Source organism: Eurosta solidaginis, chromosome 3 (genome assembly GCF_040869045.1).
Source record: "Eurosta solidaginis isolate ZX-2024a chromosome 3, ASM4086904v1, whole genome shotgun sequence".
Lineage (NCBI taxonomy): Eukaryota > Metazoa > Arthropoda > Insecta > Diptera > Tephritidae > Eurosta > Eurosta solidaginis.
Window position 1 is genome coordinate 151558073 of NC_090321.1, and position 25608 is coordinate 151583680.

General features: G+C 36.5%; 1 protein-coding gene across 3 annotated transcripts in view; it reads right to left on the bottom strand.

Moving 5' to 3' along the window:
• Positions 1-25608, bottom strand: part of LOC137244369 (putative sodium-coupled neutral amino acid transporter 11) — a 506082-nt gene that overhangs the window by 44758 nt on the left and 435716 nt on the right. For all 3 annotated transcript variants that reach the window (XM_067773289.1, XM_067773290.1, XM_067773288.1), the window contains 2 exons: positions 9723-9884; positions 6571-6683 (listed from right to left, as the gene is read on the bottom strand). In XM_067773289.1, coding sequence (XP_067629390.1) covers positions 6571-6683; positions 9723-9884 — 275 coding nt within the window. The remainder of the gene's footprint in view (positions 1-6570; positions 6684-9722; positions 9885-25608) is intronic.

A 25608-nucleotide genomic window follows, 5' to 3' on the forward strand; every position in this document is an offset into this window, starting at 1 on the left:
TAGTTCCATGAGGAATTTGGGGTCGCCAGGGCCTCGGCTGTTAGTGAAATAGGATTCGCCACGGGTAAGTGAGGTTGAGAATTGAGTTGGAGAAGCTATATATTGCGCCGGCAACGCTTAGAGAGGGTTGGCCTACCCTTGAATCAATTTGGTATTTTAGTCGCCTTTTACTAAAGGCATACATACCGCAGTTATATTCCAATCCCCCTAACCCGGTGGGGGCACACAATTTTCTCTTTTTTATATATAAAAGCGGACTTTCCTGGTTTGAAAGCTCTGCGCACTTATCTCCACTAAGACCGGTATCATGAGTCAATTACTAGAGGTTTGCTCTCCAATGATGACAGAGATTTGACACTCTGGACGGGTTGGTTTTGCGAAGTAAGGAAAACGAGGAATAGTTCAATCCCCTTCAGCCAAAATTGTAGTAGAAAAGTACCTTTAATAGTATATTAGTAGTAATATTAAAATTTTAAATGCGCACAGGTTTTGGGGAAATAATTCATTTTCTACTAAATATTTCGTGAATTGATAAAGAGTTATTTTTATGATTTTTCCGGTCAATTTATTTTTGTAGATTTTTGTTGGTAATAGGCTTTTTTGACCAATCGTTTCTTAATTGCAAATAAAGATATTTATTTCAATTTTTCCACCTAACGTTTCGCTAGACTTCCTAGCATCATCAGAGGTGATTTAATTTATTAACAACAATAAAGATAAAAATATTTACATTAATTTATGGTATACAGATTGCATTAATTTATATATATAAATTTACTTTATATATGTAACGAGAACAACACTAACATTGATTTACATACGTACAAACATAGACAACACTTACGTAATATATTTATTGTTTAAATATTAAAACTAAAAGCATTAGTACCATTTAACATTGGTATCATTGTCATACTGATTCTTAACTATAAACATAAAAGGTAAACAGCTGCTATATTTTGTGTGTCCTCTTTCTTGTTTATCGTATTTGCCCGTTTTTCCAATATTCTCAGACTTTCCAATGTATATCTGGCTCTCCCGTGTTTGTTCCTATCTATTATTTTTGTATTAGCCAGATCAGCTGAGTGTCCACTTGTTGTGATATGCTGCGCTAAGGCGGTGGTGGTTTTTTTGTTTTGTATATCAGCTTCGTGCTCTTTCAGTCGGATTCCCAGTGCACGTTTGGTAGTCCCTATATATACCCTGCTGCAGTTTTCATTTTCTTTACCTTTACACGTTATTTCATATACCACATTATTTTGTTCTAATTTTTCGGTTGGGCTTTTTGTGTTAGTAAATATACTTGCTAGTGTATAGTTTGACTTATATGATAAAGATATGTTTTGTTTGTCGTAGAATATAGTTTTGCTGAGGTTTTGGGTAAGTTTAGGTACATAGATTACACTGAAGTATTGTTTTGACTTATTTTCCTTATGTGCAGTTGTGTTGTTTTGTGCGTTATTTATTTCTCCTATTATTTGTTCTATTAGATTTTTAATTAGGGTGTGTGGGTAGTTATTGCTTTTAAGCATTTTATCAATTTTTTGCAAGTTTGTGTTCCAGTAATTGCTTGTCACTTATAGTTAGTACTTTCTTTATCAAATTTTTCGCCGTGTTTATTTTGTATTTCATTGGCTGGGACGAATGAAAATTTATCAATCTGCCGGAGGCTAAAGGCTTTGCGTACCACTCAAATGAGAGGCTTCCATTATTTATATTTTTATATATTCTTACGTCCAGGTATGGTATGCTGTCATCTCTCTCCATTTCAATCGTAAACTGAATTTTGTTGTGATATTTGTTAAGTGTTTCTAATATTAAATCCACGTCCTTACGTTTTACAATCGCCAGAATGTCGTCCACATATTTTACTAAAAATTTTATGTCGATGTCATGTTTTTGTTTCAGCTCATTTAGAGTTTTATCAATAAGGTCATCTAGAATTATATCCGCTATTGTAGGTGAGAGCGGATTGCCCATTGGCATACCAAAAGTTTGGGCGTATATGTCGTTGTCATAAATAAAATAATTATTATCGAGCAAACAGAATCTTAAAATTTCTTGGAATTTGCATTTGGGTATATTTGTTAAAGAGTTGATTTTATCAAATTTTTCCATTATTATCCGTATGGCGAGATTGGTGGGAATGTTCGTGAATAGTGACAAAACGTCGAAAGATACAAGAGCTTCTTCTTTGTCGATTATCATATTTTGCAGTCTCTACTTCAGCCTAAACATATTTTTAATGTTGTACTCTTCTGAGATTATATTCTTTATTATGTCTCCTATATGTTTCGATAGCTGGTAGCATGGTACATTCACGGATGATGCAATTGGGCGTAAGGATGTATTGGGCTTGTGTATTTTTGGTAACCCGTAAAGTTTTGGTGCAATCGCTGCCGAGCAAGTTAACTTGTGTTTTTCTTTAATGTTTATGTATTTTTGTTTGTATAGATCGTTGACTATTCTGTTGTTTTTCTTTTGTAGTGTATTTGTTGGGTCTGTTCTCAGTTTTCTGTAAGTGTTTTTGTGTTCTAGTAGCTCTTCCATTTTCTCTTTGTAGTCTCTTTTGTATATAACCACAGTTTTGTTTCCCTTGTCTGCGTCTGTTATAACTATGTTGTTTTTGTGTAGGTTTAGAAATGCCTTGCTTTTGTTGTATGTTTCTAATATAAATTTTTCCAATGAATTGTTTTTTATGTTTCGTTTAAATTGGAGAATTCTGTTGCTCACTTTGTTTCTCGCCATTTCTTTCGTGTTTTCATCGCCCAATGCTTGGATTGCTTGCTCAATTTCTGATATTGTATGTATTGCGGAGAAGTTTTTTCTTGTCGTCGGAAGAGTAAATTTTTTCCCTAACGATAGGAGCCATTTAACTTCTTCAGGAAAGTTTATATCGGTTTTGTTCACAAACCAGTCATTGTTTGTACATATCCCCATGTTTCGTAGTTGTTGGGCTTTCAGATTGTTAATTTTTGTTGTATGTACTTCATTTACTTCTTTCGCCACTCTCTGGCCATACAAATTTTGTTTATTTTTGAAAGTTTTTAACTCACCTTCGTTGGGATTGCGTTCTAGTTGCTTTTCTGCGTGGTAAATGTAATCCTTGGTAATTTTTATGTCTAAATTTGTTTGGGTTATTTCCATGTCCATTACTTTACGCAAAAAGTGGAATTTAGTTTTATAAAGTTTTTGTTGTAATTTTTGGGATGTTGTGGTTATTTTAACTTTTTCAACTGCGTTCATTAAATGATTCGGGATAATGTCATACCTTTTGCACTCTAATAAGAATTTTAGACGTTCCGTTTGCTTGGATAATTTATGCGTTAGCTTACTAAAGTGTTTTAGTGTTATGCACGTATGTTCGTCGTATTTGTACCGCATGTGTTTGTAAAAATCCTTCATTTTCCTTTATTGTTGTTGTTGAGTGATATTTCGGCAGGCCTTCCGAGATGATTAATTTTATGATTTTTCCGGTCAAAGCATTTCTAAACCTACACAAAAACAACATAGTTATAACAGACGCAGACAAGGGAAACAAAACTGTGGTTATATACAAAAGAGACTACAAAGAGAAAATGGAAGAGCTACTAGAACACAAAAACACTTACAGAAAACTGAGAACAGACCCAACAAATACACTACAAAAGAAAAACAACAGAATAGTCAACGATCTATACAAACAAAAATACATAAACATTAAAGAAAAACACAAGTTAACTTGCTCGGCAGCGATTGCACCAAAACTTTACGGGTTACCAAAAATACACAAGCCCAATACACCCTTACGCCCAATTGCATCATCCGTGAATGTACCATGCTACCAGCTATCGAAACATATAGGAGACATAATAAAGAATATAATCTCAGAAGAGTACAACATTAAAAATATGTTTAGGCTGAAAGAGAGACTGCAAAATATGATAATCGACAAAGAAGAAGCTCTTGTATCTTTCGACGTCGTGTCACTATTCACGAACATTCCCACCAATCTCGCCATACGGATAATAATGGAAAAATTTGATAAAATCAACTCTTTAACAAATATACCCAAATGCAAATTCCAAGAAATTTTAAGATTTTGTTTGCTCGATAATAATTATTTTATTTATGACAACGACATATACGCCCAAACTTTCGGTATGCCAATAGGCAATCCGCTCTCACCTACAATAGCGGATATAATTCTAGATGACCTTATTGATAAAACTCTAAATGAGCTGAAACAAAAACATGACATCGACATAAAATTTTTAGTAAAATATGTGGACGACATTCTGGCGATTGTAAAACGTAAGGACGTGGATTTAATATTAGAAACACTTAACAAATATCACAACAAAATTCAGTTTACGATTGAAATGGAGAGAGATGACAGCATACCATACCTGGACGTAAGAATATATAAAAATATAAATAATGGAAGCCTCTCATTTGAGTGGTACGCAAAGCCTTTAGCCTCCGGCAGATTGATAAATTTTCATTCGTCCCAGCCAATGAAATACAAAATAAACACGGCGAAAAATTTGATAAAGAAAGTACTAACTATAAGTGACAAGCAATACTGGAACACAAACTTGCAAAAAATTGATAAAATGCTTAAAAGCAATAACTACCCACACACCCTAATTAAAAATCTAATAGAACAAATAATAGGAGAAATAAATAACGCACAAAACAACACAACTGCACATAAGGAAAATAAGTCAAAACAATACTTCAGTGTAACCTATGTACCTAAACTTACCCAAAACCTCAGCAAAACTATATTCCACAACAAACAAAACATACCTTTATCATATAAGTCAAACTATACACTAGCAAGTATATTTACTAACACAAAAAGCCCAACCGAAAAATTAGAACAAAATAATGTGGTATATGAAATAACGTGTAAAGGTAAAGAAAATGAAAACTGCAGCAGGGTATATATAGGGACTACCAAACGTGCACTGGGAATCCGACTGAAAGAGCACGAAGCTGATATACAAAACAAAAAAACCACCACCGCCTTAGCGCAGCATATCACAACAAGTGGACACTCAGCTGATCTGGCTAATACAAAAATAATAGATAGGAACAAACACGGGAGAGCCAGATATACATTGGAAAGTCTGAGAATATTGGAAAAACGGGCAAATACGATAAACAAGAAAGAGGACACACAAAATATAGCAGCTGTTTACCTTTTATGTTTATAGTTAAGAATCAGTATGACAATGATACCAATGTTAAATGGTACTAATGCTTTTAGTTTTAATATTTAAACAATAAATATATTACGTAAGTGTTGTCTATGTTTGTACGTATGTAAATCAATGTTAGTGTTGTTCTCGTTACATATATAAAGTAAATTTATATATATAAATTAATGCAATCTGTATACCATAAATTAATGTAAATATTTTTAGCTTTATTGTTGTTAATAAATTAGATCACCTCTGATGATGCTAGGAAGTCTAGCGAAACGTTAGGTGGAAAAATTGAAATAAATATCTTTATTTGCAATTAAGAAACGATTGGTCAAAAAAGCCTATTACCGATAAAGAGTTATGTTGGTTTGGTAATTCTTTCTGAATTTGTTTGAAGAATGTCGTACTTCAGATTTTTATTGAAAAATATGATATTTTTGAAAAATATTTTGAGATAGGACGATTTCGAACTGGCAGTCGACATGGGGTGAAACTCTGAACTGACAAAAAAATAAAACAAAATGGCTTATTTTCTTAGAACTTTATATTCCGGCCTTGACTTTGACAGAAGAGTTAAGCTTTTGTGCGGTCCTGCTACACACAGAGTATTTACCTTTTTATTCTAAAATTTCGGAAAGCTCTGTTCCGTTTAGAATATTCGGGACACGTTCATTTGATACTACCTCACGAGGTTCAAATATTCCAAATAAGTATAAACACAATACTCCAAATATAAAACGACTCCACAAATTCTTAAATGGCGATGAATGTTAAACGGAATGAATAAGTTAACATGCTCAATGAGTACATTTCATTATGACGTCTCCATTATTTACTAATGATATTTTTACGTGAATCAATTCACTAATCGAGTTTTTGACGTTGAACGATGAATTTTAAATTGGTTTGGGTTTCGTATGTTTATTGTTTTATGAAAGTGTACGATTCCTTGGTGTCCGTACTTTTCTTAAAATTACCTATGTTCAGCCACACTAATAGATCATGGCATAGTTAATAAATTCATCATAAAATTAAAAAAATTGTTCTAAGGAATTATGCAGTTCAGTACTTATCGGGTATTTGTAAACTGATTGCTTCCTATTTCTACTACCAATATTTTTCGAAAAATTGCAAAAAAACAAACAAGGTTAACGGAATTGTCACAAAAATTTCAGCCGAACAAACCCCTTCAGATTGAATCATGGACCCGTATAATATGCACTTGGAACTATATTTGCCTTGGCATATGTTGTATAAACAGTTTAATATTTATCAAACCTTTAACAGTGTTAGAAATCAATGACGGATTCTTTCATATCTAGGTGTGCGATATGTACATATAAAGGGTTTAAAGAGGTATTAATATTAATTTACAAACCTCTCTTGAAACAAAACATTCAATAGGAAACGTTAACAAAATGGAAACTGAGAAAAGAATTCGCGAAAAATTCATCAAATCATCGTTCCAACAGTAGTTTTCCAATAGATCGCCTGAAAAATGTATATAATATATTATTAACTATTAGTTAAAATGGTTTTTTTTTTTTTTTGCAGAAACCTAATAAAACTTTGTTTTCTAAATTAAATGCCAACAATATCAAAGTGCCCCTAGTATTGGCGACTATAAAATAATCATCTACATATGTATATATTTCAAATGGGCAATTCACAAGGGTGTCATAGTCATGTAAGATTTCAATTCTTTCCATTGTTTCCAATATAAAATTTGATTAAAGTATAGCACATACGGCAAAGAGGAGAGCTTTTGAATTGCCTAAAAGATATTTAACAAGTAAAGGTGTCTAAGTTCGGGTGTAACCGAACATTATATACTCAGCGTGAGCTTCAATTGTTCATTTCATTTCACATAAACTACTTTTCTACATAACACGTGGCACCGCCTGTTTAAAAAAATGTCTCCCCATTTCCTCTTACAATAAAACTTGATAAGTGAAATATCATTGATTTAAAACTATTTTTTGCTAAGTTATACATAGCTTATTATTTTCGTCTACGACCCTTTTAAACTTGTTTTATATCTAAGATGCCGTAGTCTTTAACCGATCCCGTCCATTTTTAGTAGAAATATTATTATGTGTACACAATTTCATTACGATGTGTTAATTTTTCTTCGAGTTATGGCTCCCGAAACATAGAAAATTGCTTAGTCATAAAAGGGGCGGTGCCACGGCAATTTTTTTAAATTTGAAGTTTTTCCTATTTATTGTTATAAATTTACTTACTTACTTACTTAATTGGCGCTTAACCGTCTAAACGGTTATGGCCGTCCAACAAGGCGCGCCAGTCGCTCTTTCGCTCCGCCAACCGGCCCAATTGGTCACACCAAGGGAGTTTAAATCGTTTTCCACCTGGTCCTTCCAACGGAGTGGGGGCCGCCCTCTACCTCTGCTTCCATAGGCGGGTTCCGATAGAAACACTTTCTTGGCCGGAGCATCATCTTTCATTCGCATAACATGGCCTAGCCAGCGCAGCCGCTGCGTTTTAATTCGCTGGACTATGTTGATGTCTGCGTATATCTCGTACAGCTCATCATTAAATCTTCTTCGGTACTCGCCATCGCCAACGGGTAGAGGTCCATAAATCTTTCGAAGAACTTTTCTCTCGAACACTCCCAAAGCCGCTTCATCTGCTGTTGTCATTTACTTAGGAAATGAAATACCATTGATTTAAAGCCTATTTTTTGCAAAGATATAGCTTATTTTATTCGTCCACGACCCTTTTAAAAATCTTTTATATAAAAGTGGGGGGTGGTCCTTAACCAATTTCGTTCAATTTTCTGCAAAGCATTCCTTATAGTAGAGGCAACCTCTCTGCCGAATTTTGTTACAATAGGTTTAACGATTTTTGCTTTATGATTAATAATATTTGTAAAATTGATTTTATCACAAGTGGCCGGTGCCACGCCCATTTAAACATTTTTTTTCAAATTTTTATCAAGAGTCTCAGTATCAGTCCACACGTCAAATTTCAACATTCTAGGTGTATTATTTACTAAATAATCAGGTCTTTTGTGTTTTCCAAAATGTTATATATATTAAAAGAGGGCGTGGTTATCATCCAATTTCGCTCATTTTCAATACCAATCTATTCTGGGTCCAGATAAGCTCGTGTACCTAATTTGGTTAAGATATCTCAATATGTACATAACGAGTCAACGGACAGGCGGACGGACGGACATGGCTCAATAAAATTCTTTTTCGATACTAATATATGCAAGTCTATACCTATCTCGATTCCTTTATATCTGTACAACCAACCGTTATCCAATCAAAGTTAATATACTCTGTGTGCAAAGCACGCTGAGTATAAAAATAAACTATTCTCAAGTTTTGACGGGATTATTGAAAATATATTTTTTTTTTATAGCAATAAATTGGTTTCTACTTAAGGGTCTGCTTTTATGATGAATAATGTGGTGGATGAAACGTGAAGCTAGATTTTTTAGTTTTAGTTTTGACCGACTTATATGGCGATATTTTGTCAACATTTGCCGACTTTAAAGGGAGTAACTGGTGGCATTGCTCCTGCCCACCCTTCGTGGTAGACGAAGACGCTTTGTGACCTCAGCGGTGTTGAGTCATTGAGTTGACACCGGGGGTGCAGATATCGTGGCGCAATATTGCGCCAACACTTCAACTCACATCACTTGCGATTGCTAAAATTTTAACGAAGTGAGCGATATCTGTTACAGCTTTATTTGGTTCACAAGCTTAATAGACAGTACTGCCGTCGTCAACTCAGTGTCATAAGTAGCGCAAATAACAGCAGACTCGTGTTTGTACAAATACAATATTAAGAATAGAGATGTTGCGGGAAAGAAAAATCATGTGAAGAAAGCTTCACAAAATTCTAGTAGATCACATTCACTACTTACCACAGCAGAATTTGTTAAACTACCACTGTCTGTATTTATTATTTAACAATTATTTGTACACTTTTAATTCAGCTATGTGTTCCGAATTTACATTTTTACACTCTAAAACTACAATCAGTGTATTTTGTGTGCTTAAATTATGTTAAGACTTATGTTAAAGTTTGTGGTGTGGTGGAAGTGACCTACTAGAATTTTGTGAAGCTCCGCTGCTTCCCACTGAAGTTCGCGCATGCAACAGCTTTATTCTTCAATCACCTTTGGTTTGTAACACAAGTACTAGTGGAGTCAAGAGCACAATAGACGCTGGGAAACGTGCGGCGGTTCTGATAATGTTTGGCAATTTGATCAATAGGGCCAACAGTTAAAAATCTTGACACTGTGATGATCAGAAATGAGGTATGTAGATATGAACTCAATAGCGCTAGTAACGCGACCAACTCACTACTGAGCAGTGTCAAAAATTCGTTTGGTGTTTTGCGGTAACCCACTGAGTTGACATTGGTCTTGGTGTCATGCCGTCAACAGCACAAAAAAAAGCCGCAATACCTAACAAATTGTATGGATTACTAAAAGTAAACAAAAACTAAAATAAATTAAAAAGAACTTATTTAAAATACATTGATGTTCACAGTTACCTTGAGATAACGCGCGAAATGTAGAGTACCCAGCGATACCGAATAGAGCTGCGACTGCTAGAGCAAATCCGATTGAAATGTGTGTGACTTTTTCCCATCGTTGTAATGTTGCATTTCTCATAGATTGATACACAAGAAATGTGTTGTGGTGGCACATAAACGCTAGAATATCGTTAAATCCAATGAAAAAATAAAATAAATGAAAATCATATGGTCACGGATATTAGCATCACTAAGCTATACCATCACTAAGGCGATGCTAAGGCCATGCTAAGCGGTATTTACGTCAATAATCAAATCATGTATACACATATTTAAGGCAGCCGAGAGATGTCACACACAGATGCATTTACTTATACGCCTATGTGTATGCGAGAGACTGTAAACTACAAACTCACATACATCTGAGAGACGCTGAATTGTAAACAAGTAGAAACTATATGAGAACTATAAACACACGAAATAGTTGGTAAGTTCTGGAAATAGAAGAGTCTAGATGTATGCAGCGTAAACTATAAAAGCGGCGCAAGCGAGTAAGAAGTAATTCAGTTTGATTTGAGTTGTCAAGCAGTTTCGATTAAGACGCTATCTAGCGAGCAAGAGCAGTATTATTTTGAATAGTAGAGTTTCATTTGAGCTATCAATCAGTGTGGTTATTAAGCAAGATATTTGTTGCACAGTTTGAGTGTTACTGTGAAGTACTTTAATAAAGGCCATTTTGAATTATTACAAATTGGAGTTATTTATTCAACAGTTTAGTGATTCGAACTTCGCAGAGGATTGCACATAAGAGGATTTGCAAGTAAAATCGTTACAATTGGTGTCAGAAAAGGAATTGTTGAATAAATTCCAGAGGACAACAAGGAAATGGCGAAGTTCAGTGAATTGAAGATCCAGCAACTAAAGAAGGAGTTGCAGAGCCGTGGATTGAATACGAGCGGCGTTAAACTTGAACTTCAGGCACGGCTACGAGAGGCAATGGAAGCAGAAGGAATTGATGTGGAAGAGTATGTCTTTCCTCTTGACGGCGAGGAGACAACAAAAATTGAAGAGAAAAACGAAATATCGCAGACAATTACCAGCACAGACTTGAACATGATATTGGCTGAAATAACTGCTCAAACATCGACAGTAACATCCAAGATGGAAGCGCAAGAGGCACGTATAACAGAAATGTCATCACAAATATCCACAAATATGGCATCCCAACTGGAATCGCAAAAGACAGAAATAACATCTCAACTGTCATCAAAGATTGAAGCACAAGAAACACGTATATCCGAAATGTCGTCGCAAATGTCATCTCAGCTGGAATCGTAGGAGAACCGTATAACAGCGAAGATTGAAGCACAAGAGGCACGGATATCCGAAATGTCGGCGCAAATTTCAGCACAGATATCATCGCAGATCTCTGCTCAACTGGAAGAGCAAGAAGAACGTATTTCCTCGAAGTTGGAGGCGCAAGAAACAAAAATTTTACAGTTTGAAGAAAAAATCGAGGCCGAGTTGGATGTTTTGAGAGGACGTATCGAGCAGTTGCAACTAAATCGCCCAGCAGTTTCAACGAGTAATCCAAAGGTAAAAACACCATCCTTTGACGGTTCTGTTCCTTCTTTAAGCTACAATTTGAGAAGACCGCAACAGTGAACAACGGGAATGGTGAAGATAAAGTTGCTGCATTGTTCGTAGCTTTAAAAGGACCAGCTGCGGAAATCTTACAGACCATCCCAGAGTACGAGCGGAACAACTACGAAACATTGATGAGTGCTTTAGAGAGACGTTACGGAAGCGAGGATAGGAAACAGATATGCCAAATTGAGTTGCAAAACCGTCACCAAAGAGCGAATGAGACTTTGCAGGAGTTTGCCTCGGATATTGAAAGATTGGCCCATCTTGCAAATGCGGACGCACCCGTGGAATACACTGAAAGGGTAAAAATCCAGAGTTTTATAAATGGCATACGGGACGTGGAAACGAAGCGAGCTACATACGCAAACCCAAAGCTCACATTTGCTGAAACGGTATCACATGCATTGACTCAGGAAACGGCCTCACTATTGAGTAAACCAGTTTTTAAAGCACGCCGTGTGGAAGTAGAAAGTCCAGAGTGCGTAGATACAATTTTGGAAGCACTGAAGGGATCTCAACAGAAGAATGCCGGAGTTATTAAATGTTTCAAGTGCGGCAACCCAGGTCACATTGCACGTCATTGCGATCTTGGTCCTAATAGTTCCAACAATGTGGGTGGCCGTAAACGCAAAGCTGGCGGAAATGAGCAAGAGCGTGTCGGATGTAAAGAACGAAAACTTGCCCCGGCTATTGAATGTCCTGTGATATCTGTGTCGCAGATTGGAAGGAAAGCAAGCAGTCTTACCATCAGAGGGAATGTGGATGGTAAAGAGCGTGTACTGACTGTAGATACGGGGGCATCTCATTCCTTGATTCGATCTGATTTGGTCTACAGGAGAGTAAAGTCATTACCTGGAGCAAGGTTGCGTACGGTCACAGGCAAGTATAATCAAGTCCAAGGCGAAGTGGTATGTGTGGTATTAATTGGAAAAGTCATGGTTCTACACAAATTCGTTGTGGCGGAGATCGTTGATGAAGTCATATTGGGAGTGGACTTTTTGGTTGACCGTGACGTCAAGATCGATATGCGGAGAAAAATTATGCGCTATAAGAACCAGGACATACCACTTAACTTTAGTTTGGAAAAAGGGTTCAGCAGTAGTCCGGTACTGGTGGAAAAGACTCGACAAAGACCGCGAAAGTCAAAGGCAAAGGTTGATAGATCGAATGGGCCAAATAAATTAAAATCAAAAGTACCTGCTAGAGAAACACTGGCATTGACAAAACCTAAAAGACGCAGGAAAACGAAGCAACGAATTTCCGAGAAAGAATGCGAGGGTAGTTTCAAGCCGGAGCGCACTACTGTTGTGAAACGTGGGAACGATACTGATTATGCAAAGCAAATCCGTCCAGCGCAAGCTCCTAGAAGTAGTTCATCGGCCAAAGAACAGAGTGCGAGGGAACGATCCAGGATAATGAGTAGTAAGATGAAATACAGGTACGACAACAAGAATAATTCGGAGGGTTTCTTGGAGGGAGATTTGGTACTGTTGTACAACCCTCGCCGGCGGAAATGTGTTCCTTCCAAATTTTGGTGCAGTTGGGAAGGCCCGTACAAAGTTGTAAAAAGGATCAGTTATGCCATCTACCGCATACAAACAATTGGGAAACCACGAAATAGAAGGGTGGTTCATTTGGAGAGGCTAGTAGCGGTTAGATCGAGAGATTCGATCAGACTTAGGTGGAGGGCAGTGTCACGGATATTAGCGAGAGACTGTAAACTACAAACTCACATACATCTGAGAGAAGCTGAATTGTAAACAAGTAGAAACTATATGAGAACTATAAACACACGAAATAGTTGGTATGTTCTGGAAATAGAAGAGCTTAGATGTATGCAGCGTAAACTATAAAAGCGGCGCAAGCGAGTAAGAAGTAATTCAGTTTGATTTGAGTTGTCAAGCAGTTTCGATTAAGACGATATCTAGCGGGCAATAGCAGTATTATTTTGAATAGTAGAGTTTCATTGAGCTATCAATCAGTGTGCTATCAATCGTTGCACAGTTTGAGTGTTATTGTGAAGTACTTTAATAAAGGCCATTTTGCATTATTACAAATTGGGGTTATTTATTCAACAATTTAGTGATTCGAACTTAGCAGAGGATTGCAAATAAGAGGATTTGCAAGTAAAATCGTTACAATATGCAGTTAAAAGATTGCTCACATATGTATATACATATGTACATTATGGTGGTCCTTAAAAAGTAAATGCACGGTTTTTCCAGTTTCACTCTTAACGGTAAAAGATATTTCATACAAGTTTTGACCTTGATAAGAGGTTTATAGTTAAGGCGTGTCTTCACAGCCACGCCTTAACCGTCTTGGTGACCAATTTTTGGTTTTTTTTTAGCATCCTATATATTTTGCCAACTGTATACATAGAATACATCTAAGAATTTTGTGGGGTTTTAAAAGTAATTCATAATAAATAAAACTTAATAAACTTAGTGGGCATGGATGGATTGCTCTCAGTAATGCATCCATTTTTTTTTTAAGAATTCATCAGTGTTGAAGACCTGTGATTGACTTCCTTTTCAGGGGCGTGAAATTAGTTGGTATTGCTGACAAGGCTAGAATTAATGGGTTGGAGTGAGTTATAAACCTCGCGTTGTATGAAATATTATACTTTTTGATTTCTTCAGCTATAGTTGGAACCTTTAGATCCCGGTGTAGCTGGTTGTTAGTCACATAGTATGGTGCGTTCATTCTAAGGGGTTTCGATTGGAATCTTTGGAGAATTTCAATGTTTGAGTTTGCTGCAGTTCCCCACAGTGTATTCCATATGTCCAAATGGGTTTTATGATGGCTGAGTAAAGCAGGACTTTGTTGTCAACTGATAATTGTGAATTTCGGTTCATAAGCCAATACAGATTACTTGGTTTGATACCAAGGGCTTTTCTTTTGTTGAATATGTGGATCCTCCAAATTAATTTTCTGTCGAAGTGCATACCAAGGTACTTTGTTCCTTCCCTTTATGTTATATTAATAACGTTGAGTTTAACGGGTGGGCAAGTGTTGTCTGGTAGTAAACGTCACTTGAACTGAACGGATTTTGAGTCATCGGATTTAATCCCCCATTCTTTCAGCCAATGGCTAATTTTATTTAAACTTCCTTGGAGCTTGAATGAAGCCACGCTAGGGTTAGGGTCCACGGCCAGCACCGCTGTATCATCAGCAGACGTTCCTATAGTGACTTCTGCTATTTGGAGGTCATATGTGTAAAGTAGATAAAGTATTGGGCCCACTACACTGCCTTGCGGACGCCTGCTAAGCACTCATAAAGGATAGTCAGTCTGCTCTACACCTTGTTTAACGAAGAAATAACTGTAGGGTTAAATTTATATTATTTATATGTATATGTATATGTATCAAAATAGATTAAACATTTTTGTTTTGTAGACGCTCCTTTCCGGACATTTTTTTATTTCTTCCTAAAATATAATTTTTGTAATTATTTTTATTAACAATGTTTCATTCACAATGTTTAATACACGTACATCTACACCACGAAATCAAGTAAACGATTCGCTTATTGATTTGGATAATGAAAATTATCAAAATGATTTACCAAATCCATATGCGAATCAAAATAACGAAATTTTTGCTACATCGGTAAAACTTCCCCAATTTTGGACTAATTGGCCTGAAGCATAGTTCATCCATGCTGAAATGCAATTTAGTCGAAAGAACATTACTCAGGAAGGGACAAAATATGAATATATCATAACTGCACTTCCGCAGGAGGTAATTATGACAATTCTTGATTTTATTCAAAATCCTCCTGAAGATGACAAATTTTCTGCATTAAAGAAAATTTTAATTGAAGGGTATTCATTAAGTGAAAATGCCAAGTTAGATCGAGTGTTATCCGATTCAGAAATGGGAGATCGTAAACCTTCTGAATTTTATCGGTCTCTAGTGCTACTCTCTGGAATCAATTTTAGCAAGGAAATTTTAAAAAAGCTTTGAATAAGGAAGTTGCTAAAAAATTTAAGAATTATCCTTGCTAGTTCGAATTCGACTGAAATAAGTGAATTAGTTAAATTAGCCGATAATATTTGGGAAGCTTATAATAAAAATGAAATAGCTTCAGTTAGTAAATTTCCAAATTCTGAAAGCGAAAATACAATTATTTCAAATTTAGTTCAAACAAATAACATTATTTGCGAAAATTTTGAAAAATTATCATTAGAGATCAGTGAAATTAAAAATCAGATGAGTCAAAATTATTCAAGGTCCCGATCTTTTAGTAGGAATCGCTTTAGAATTCCCTCTAGATATAGATCAAAGTCTCGTGACAACCCAAATTGGCTCTGTAGGTATCAGTATAAGTTTGGTAATCAGGCTTTGAAGTGCGAACAACTATGCGCTTTTAAAAATAACAATAGTTCGTCAAAGTAAAGTCATCCGTTGTTGCGGCGACAAACAACGGAGATTTAGACACCTTTACACGTCGCTTATTTATTTTTGATAAAACAAACAAATTGAATTTTTTAATAGATAGTGGAGCAGAAATTTCAGTGCTTCCGGTTTCAAAATTTTCATGTTCGAAAAAGTCATCAGATATTATTCTAACGGCAGCTAACGGTTCAACGATTTCGACATACGGTAAACAACTTTTAACTATAAATTTGAGACTGCGTCGCGAATTTCCGTTCATGTTTTTAATAGCAGATATAGCTAAACCAATTATCGGTGCTGATTTTCTGTGTAAATATGGTCTCTTGATTGATGTTAAACGAAAATGCTTAGTAGATCCGGTAACAAGTCTTTCAGTTAACACAATTTCATGTGTTTGTAATGTTTCGCTACCAAAAGTTTTCGCTGTTGATAACAAATTTACAAAGTTATTGAAAGAATTTCCTTCTTTATTTTCTGAACCAGATTATTCACAACCAGTTAGACATACAACAGTTCACAGACTAGTCACTGAAGGAAATTTACCATTTTCTAAACCAAGGCGTTTAGACCCTATTAAATACAAAGTAGCTAAAACTGAATTCGATTTTTTAGTAAAGACAGGGATATGTAGGCCTTCTAATTCAGCGGTAGCATCTCCTTTGCATCTTGTACCCAAGAAGGAGATAAATGACTGGCGTCCTTGTGGAGATTTTAGAAGATTAAACGTTGTAACAGTCCCTAATCGTTATCCTTTGCCCCATGTTCATGACTTCAACATGAATCTCAGAAATAAGAAAGTATTTTCGAAGCTAGATTTGGTAAGAGCTTACCACCAAATTCCAATGGCAGAAGAGGGTATCTATAAAACTGCAATTACTACGCCTTTTGGAATGTTTGAATTTGTACGAATGCCTTTCGGGCTTAGAAACTCCGCACAAACTTTTCAATGGTTTATTAATGAAGTAGTTAATGATTTAGACTTTGTTTTTACATATATTGATGATCTCTTAGTGGCAAGCGAAAATGAGGAACAACATTTCAAAGATCTTCGCGTACTATTTCAGCGCCTCACGGAGTACGGTTTAAATATAAAACCAAGTAAATGTACTTTTGGCGTAACAAAAGTTTACTTTTTAGGACATAATATTTCTGAAACGGGAATTAGGCCCTCGGAAGAAAAAGTTTTAGCCATTCGAAATTTTGATCGTCCAAAATCTATTAAGCAGGCACAAAAATTTATTGGTATGGTTAATTATTACCATCGATATATACCAAAATTAGCAGAGTTTACGACAGTTATCTATGATTTAATTAATAGAACAAATAAGAAACGAGACAAAATTTTAATTTGGGACGATACATCTAATAAAGGTTTCGAATGCATTAAAGAAAAGTTTGCATCTACGATATTGTTAAATCATTTTAACAAAGATGCAAAACTTTCTTTAAATATAGATGCATCCAATACGGCAATAGGTGGTGTCATACATCAAACCTTTATAATAAATCAGAGCCACTTGCATTCTTTTCAAAGAAATTGTCTTCATCCGAAATTAAATATAGTGAATTTGATAGGGAACTGTTAGCTATTTATTTGAACATTAAACATTTTCGTTACCTTCTAGAAGGACGTCAATTTACAGTTTTCACAGATCACAAGCCTCTAGTATTTGCTTTAAATTCAAAAACAGAACGCAGTCCAAGACAAACTAGACATATTGAATTCATTGCACAGTTTGCGAATGACATTAGGTATATTAAAGGACAGGAAAATGTTGTAGCTGATACATTATCTCGTGCGTTTGAAGTAGAAGTGATTAGTTTAAAAATTTTACAAAGTGAACAACAACAACATAGTGAATTAGGCAAACTTACCTCAGAGCAAACATTTTTAAATTTGAAACTAATAAAAATTCCTGTTCTTAACTTTAATATATGGTGCGAAGTGTCAGGAGAAAATCCTACACCATTCATTCCAAACAATTTAAGAAAAATAATATTTGATATGTTACATGGGATTTCACATCCTGGTAGTAGAGCTACACGTCGTTTGATAGTTAAGAAATATTTTTGGCCAAAAATGAATAAAGACATCAATACTTGGTCCAAAGAATGTATAAGTTGTCAAAAATCGAAAGTACATCGTCATACAAAATGTCCAGTTGTGAAAATTCCAATTCCAAAAGCTAGATTTGAACACGTTCACTTAGATATTGTCGGACCCTTGCCTGTTTCAAAGGGATATCGTTACATATTAACTATAATTGATAGATTTACACGTTGGCCAGAGGCATTCGCGCTAAGAGATATTTCTACAGTTACGGTTGTAAATAAATTTTTTAAGGAATATATTTCACGTTTTGGGGTTCCATTGGAAATAACAACGGATCAGGGATCTCAGTTTACTTCAAACTTGTTTTCAGAATTAACGAAACTTCTTGGAAGTCATCAAATAACGGCTTCTTCCTATCATCCCCAAGCTAATGGAATGATAGAACGTTTCCATAGACAGCTTAAATCTTCAATAATGGCTAGGAATGGGTCCAGGGATTGGTATGAAGAGTTACCAATAGTGCTTATGAGTTTGCGATCGATTTTTAAGGAAGATATTTCGGCAACACCAGCTGAAATGGTTTATGGCCAAAATTTAAGATTACCTGGTGTATATTGGAACGATTTTCCGTCATCCCTCGTAAATTTTCGTTTTCGAAATCGACACTGATGATGGCACAACGCCGAAACCGGTTTGTCTCAAAACCAAATTTGACAAGGGATGAGAAAATCGTTCCAATATACATCATTTATCCACCCTGTTGGAAAATCAACCAAACAAGATAAGCCATTACCTGGTGAATTATTTGTTTCAACTACAGAGAATGTAACTTCAGCGGATGTTTTAAGTAGTTTGCGTGAACATTTTAAAAATTTTAAATCAAATTTGGAACATCATCAAAATTCTAGCGGTATTTTTGTTCCAAAAGATTTAAAAGATTGTCATTTTGTTTTTGTACGTGTAATAAACAAACATTCTTTGCAGCATCCGCATGAGGGTCCTTATAGAGTTATTGAAAAAGATATTAAAAACTTTAAAATTGAGATAAATAATGAAATTAAATCTATTCCTATTGATCGTTTAAAACCAGCAATGATTGATAAAATACAGATACCTAACAAAAAAGAAAGTTACTTTTAATTTATTTAACGTTAAATCTCCGGAAGGGGGAGTATTGTAGGGTTATATTTATATTCAACTTTAAATGTACCTACTTTTTGGTTCTTGTTAATTTTTTATATTTCAATTTTGAAATGATTGTTTCAAAAATTTGCATTCTGTTATAAAATTTTAAAAATGAATTATTAGAATACATTTAGGAGTAATTATAATAAAGATATTTTATAAAATAAAATAGTGCGTATATAATAAATAGTGGTATAGTTAACGACTACCTAGTGCGTGTACAATAAATAGTGGTATAATTAACGACTACCACAATAACGATATTTTAGATATGATTGTGCAAATAAGAAGTAGTTTAAAAGAAGTAGTTTTGTTGCTTTTGTGTTCGTGAGCGGTTGGGATTGGCTCGGTTGGGTCAGCGGTAGCTTTTGCTGCTGTTGGCTGATTTGATGAGTTGGGGTTTGCTGAGATAGCAGGGTCCCCTCCCTTAGGAGGAGTGCGGTTAAGTGGAATTTTGCTCGGTATTCACTTATTTTATATTGGCTTATTAGTGTATGAAAATGCCGTTTCTAGACCAAATGGAGAAAGGAAAAATGAGAAAGGAAAAGTATATATACACCGACACGCATATGCATACAACAAAACAATTCCGCTAGGTGGCGCATCCGTTCTTCCGGTTTGTGTTCTGGCTGATCTTCCGCCAGGTGGCGCATCCGTTCTTCCAGTTTGTTTTCTGGCTGATCTTCCGGTTTGTGTTCTGGCTGATGTATAAGAAAAAGCTTAGAGCTTTTTACCTTTAGCAGAGCTTAGCCGTAAACATGACAGCATATAACTTATATATTAAATTATATATATATATATAAGTTAACACGCTGGCGGCTCCCCAACATGTTGGATTCCCACAAGCTGAAGCTTGCACGTGCAGCTGTGTCAGCATAATCATTCTTCCCACAATCCCATAGCCACCTGCCGCTGTGTCAGCATAATCATTCTTCCCACAGTCCCATGGGCTAACTTCAGCTGTGTCAGCATAATTATTCTTCCCACGTTTGCTGGGCCACCTGCAGCTGCGCTAGCATAACTATTGTAAGCAGCATAATTGCAACCCAACACCCGCTTCAAGGGCAAGTGCATTTCACCATATCGCGCAATGACAATATTGCGCAACGTTATCAAATCTATGGGAACCAAGTCAGTACCTATGCACATTGCAGCGGAGTCAGCATATTTCTATTTCACAATGTTGTGAGACTTTTGCATTGCACATGCCAGCCAAGTAAGACACCAGCGGGAAGTCAAGGGCACACTCACATCCAGACGTCGCATATATCTAGCTACAAAATGTAGCTGCACAAAATGTTATAAAAGGAAGCAGCAGTCCACGCAGAGGGCAGTTGCGTCGGGGCTTTCATACTAACCGCTATCATACTTAGTTTTAGAATACTGAATAAAGTGTTAAATCTTAAATCTAATAAAGTTTCTTTTCTTATTTAATGTCCAGGCCAAGTTGGCCCTTTAATTTTTTTTAGTGTAAGGATCCCAGATCCTTTAAGTGGCGCCGGAGCAGGGACCGTGAAGCTTGTGTATAAAGTAACAAGTAAGGAAGGTTAAGTTCGGGTGTAACCAAACATTACATACTCAGTTGAGAGCTATGGTGACAACATAAGGGAAAATAACCATGTAGGAAAATGAACCGAGGGAAACCCTGGAATGTGTTTGTATGACATGCGTATCAAATGAAAGGCATTAAAGAGTATTTTATGAGAGAGTGGGCCATAGTTCTATAGGTGGACGCCATTTAGGGATATAGCCATAAAGGTGGATCAGGGTTGACTCTAGAATGCGTTTGTACGATATGGGTATCAAATGAAAGGTGTTAATGAGTATTTTAAAAGGGAGTAATCCTTAGTTCCATAGGTGGACGCCGTTTCGAGATTTCGCCATAAAGGTGGAGCAGGGGTGACCCTAGAATTTGTTTGTACAATATGGGCATCAAACGAATGGTGTTAATGATTATTTTAAAAGGGAGTGGGCCTTAGTTCTATAGGTGGATGCCGTTTCGAAATATCGCCATAAAAGTGGACCAGGGGTGACTCTAGAATCCGTTTGTACGATATGGGTATCAAATGAAAGGTGTTAATGAATATTTTAAAAGGGAGTAATCCTTAGTTCCATAGGTGGACGCCGTTTCGAGATATCGCCATAAAGGTGGACCAGGGGTGACCTTAGAATTTGTTTGTACAATATGGGTATCAAAAGGAAGGCGTTAATGAGTATTTTAAAAGGGAGTAATCCTTAGTTCCATAGGTGGACGCCGTTTCGAGATATCGCCATAAAGTAGGACCAGGGGTGACCCTAGAATATGTTTGTACAATATGGGCATCAAACGAAAGGTGTTAATGAGTATTCTAAAAGGGAGTGGGCCTTAGTTCTATAGTTGGACGCCGTTTCGAAATATCGCCACAACGGTGGACCAGGGGTGACTCTAGAATGTGTTTGTACGATATGGGTATCAAATTAAAGGTATTAATGAGGGTTTTAAAAGGGAGTGGTGGTTGTTGTATAGGTGGTCGCATTTTCGAGATATCGCCATAAAGGTGGACCATGGGTGACCCTAGAATTTGTTTGTACAATATGGGTATCAAAAGAAAGGTGTTAATGAGTATTTTAAAAGGGAGTAATCTTTAGTTCCATAGGTGGACGCCGTTTTGAGATATCGCCATAAAGGTGGAGCAGGGGTGACCCTAGAATTTGTTTGTACAATATGGGTATCAAAAGAAAGGTGTTAATGAGTTTTTTAAAAGGGAGTAATCCTTAGTTCCATAGGTGGACGCCGTTTCGAGATATCGCCATAAAGGTGGGCCAGGGGAGACTCTAGAATTCGTTTGTGCAATATGGGTATCAAACGAAAGGAGTTAATGAGTATATTAAAAGGGAGTGGGCCTTAGTTCTATAGGTGGACGCCTTTCGGAGGTATCGCAATAAAGGTGGACCAGGGGTGACTCTAGACTTTGTTTGTGCGATATGGGTATGAAATGAAAGGTGTTAATGAGTATTTTTAAAAGGGAGTGGGCCTTCGTTCTATAGGTGTTCGCCTTTTCGAGATATCGCCATAAAGGTGGACCAGGGGTGACTTTAGAATATGTTTGTACGATATGGGTATCAAATGAAAGGTGTTAATGAGTGTTTTAAAAGGGCGTGGGGCTTATTTCTATAGGTGGACGCCTTTTCGAGATATCGCCATAAAGGTAGACCAGGGGTGACTCTAGAATGAGTTTGTACGATATGGGTATCAAATTAAAGGCATTAATGAGAGTTTTAAAAGGGAGTGGTGGTAGTTGTATATGTGAAGGCGTTTTCCAGATATCGACCAAAATGTGGACCAGGGTGACCCAGAACATTATCTGTTGGATACCGCTAATTTATTTATATATGTAATACCTGCCAAGATTTTAAGGGTTTTTTTATTTCGCCCTGCGGAACTTTTTCATTTTCTTCTACATAATATGGTAGGTATCACAACCATTTTATAAAGTTTTTTCTAAAGTTATATTTCGTGTCAATAAAACAATCCAATTACCTTACCATGTTTCATCCCTTTTTTCGTATTTGGTATAGAATTATGGCATTTTTTTCATTTTTCGTAATTTTCGATATCGAAAAAGTGGGCGTGGTCGGATTTCGTTCATTTTTCATACCAAGATAAAGTGAGTTCAAGTAAGCACGTGAACTAAGTTCATTAAAGATATGTCGATTTTTGCTCAAGTTATCGTGTTAACGGCCATGCGGAAGGACAGACGGACGACTGTGTATAAAAACTGGGCGTGGCATCAACCGATTCCGCCCATTTTTACAGAAAACAATTAACGTCATAAAATCTATGCCCATACCAAATTTCAAAAGGATTGGTTAATTTTTGTTCGACTTATGGCGTTAAAAGTATCCTAGACAAATTAAATGAAAAAGGGCGGAGCCACGCCCATTTTGAAATTTTCTTTTATTTTTGTATTTTGTTGCACCACATCATTACTGGAGTTGAATGTTGACATAATTTACTTATATACTGTAAAGATATTAAATTTTTTGTTAAAATTTTACTTAAACAAAATTTTTTTTTAAAAGTGGGCGTGGTCCTTCTCCGATTTTGCTAATTTTTTTTAAGCGTACATATAGTAATAGGAGTAACGTTCCTGCCAAATTTCATCATGATATCTTCAACGACTGCCAAATTACAGCTTGCAAAATTTTTAAATTACCTTCTTTTAAAAGTGGGCGGTGCCACGCCCATTGTCCAAAATTTTACTAATTTTCTATTCTGCGTCATAAGTTCAACTCATCAACCAAGGTTCGTCGCTTTATCTGTCTTTTGTAATGAATTATCGCACTTTTTCCGTTTTTCGAAATTTTCGATATCGAAAAAGTGGGCGTGGTTATAGTCCGATATCGTTCATTTTAAATAGCGATCTGAGATGAGTGCTCGGGAACCTACATACCAAATTTCATCAAGATACCTTAAAATTTACTCAAGTTATCGTGTTAAAGGACAGACGGACGGACATGGCTCAATCAAATTTTTTTTCGATCCTGATTATTTTGATATATGGAAGTCTATATCTATCTCGATTCCTTTATATATGTACAACCAACCGTTATCCAATCAAACTTAATATACTCTGTGAGCTCTGCTCAACTGAGTATAAAAAGGATAGCCCAAAAAATTATAAAAGAAATAAACAGTGCGTTATAAGAAGTTAAAAGAGGCTGATAGCCCACGAAATTGCAAAGAGGAGAAAAACCCTGGACAATAAAGTGAAAAGAGGCTGATAGCCCAAAAAATTGTAAAAACAAAAAACAGTGTGCTAATGCTAAACCTATACGTGATAGGGGCGTAAGTAGAATATATAAAAATAAATCTTAATATTTTCTTGCAGAATAATGGAAGCGCTGCAGACCACCGTTACAAATTTGACAGGTGCGGTTAACGCACTCTTGGAAAAGATGAACAGCGTAGATAGGCGGGTATCTGCCTTGGATAATCTGCGATCCCGGCTCGACGTTTTAGAAGGAACAAGCCAATCATCCGTACCGGAAGCAGAACCGCGAGCTCCTGCAACGGAGGCGGATCTTAGGGATATCTCCAGGTTACCCGACTGTGTGAAAGAATTGCAAACCTTTGACGGCAATCCCATCCAATACATTTCATGGGTGCACTCTGTTGAGAGCATCCTGTCTGCCTTCAAGGTGGTAAGAAATAAACCGATATACCGTGATATTTTACAGCACATTCGCCAAAAGGTACGGGGATCAGCTGACACTGCCCTAATATCGTACAATATATTCGACACCAACTGGAGTGCCATTAAGGAGTGCCTATCACTCCATTATGCGGATAAACGCGACATCCGCACTTTGGAGTATCAACTCCATCAATTGTCCCAAAAAAATTCACGGCTTGATGAATTCTACGCTGCCGTGAATCACCAATTCTCCTTAATTATAAACAAGATCAAAACAGAGACGTACTCTGAGGAGACGACAAAAGTCCTCATAGACACTTATAGGAATCGCGCCTTGGATGTTTTCATCCGCGGCCTGAACGGGGAGCTTGCTAAAATGCTCCTCATACAACGTCCCAAAACCCTACCTGAGGCATATTCCGCATGCCTCGAAATTCAAAACACTAATTTCCGAAACTACACGATTCACAGCGCACGCCACGACAATCGAGTTGTTGCGCCAATGAACGCGATACTAGATCACATGCATGGTTTAGGTGCCACCAAGGCACCACCAATACCTCCAAGGACAACGTGGCGTCCCCACGGGCGCATATTACTTTTCGAAAAGCGAAATTCAAATCAACAGGAATCCCCAAAGCTAGGCCAACCAACTTCTTCGCAACCACCCGTTGAAAAGATGGACGTGGACCAGTCCATTCAGAGTAGGCGCGTAATCTACATAAACCGGCCAAACCCCTTCATGGTTGGAAAACACAAAGCAACAGCGACTTTATCATGTGACCACAGAAGACGCGGAGAAAGAACCTGAACCAGTCCAGGAAGAGGATTTTCTACCGAACGGCCATCTAGCGTACCATATATAGAATAAAAACTTTCCGACGGCCGTACGCTAGACTTTCTGGTCGATACGGGTGCGAATAAAAATTTTATTAGACCAACTGTGGCCAAACAGAAATTATTTAGCGCTCTATCAGCGGGGGCTGCGCAGATATAACCGAAAAAAATAACTTTTTTTTACAGACTTGGGCATTAATTCCGAGATAGCTTTCTTTATCCTTCCCGGTCTTAAAACATTCGATGGGATTATTGGCGACGATACCCTTAAGGAAATCGGAGCAGTGGTAGATAGGAAGAACAATGTTTTAAAAATTAAGAAATATAAAATACCCCTTAAGGCACGAATATCCAGTGAAGTAAATTATACAATGTCTAGGGACCTTCCCTTAGAAGCGAGAAGAAGGATGAGCGAAAAAATTGAAAAATATGGCGAATTATTTCAACCGATTAATGGAAACGAATTGGTAGGCACTAGGCTATCCTTGTGAGATTCTGTAAATAGACATCTTCGAGATTGAAAAACAAAAATACCTTAGCGCAATAGATAAATTTTCAAATTTCGCTAAGCTATTTGCGATAAAGAACAAGTCTTCAATACGAA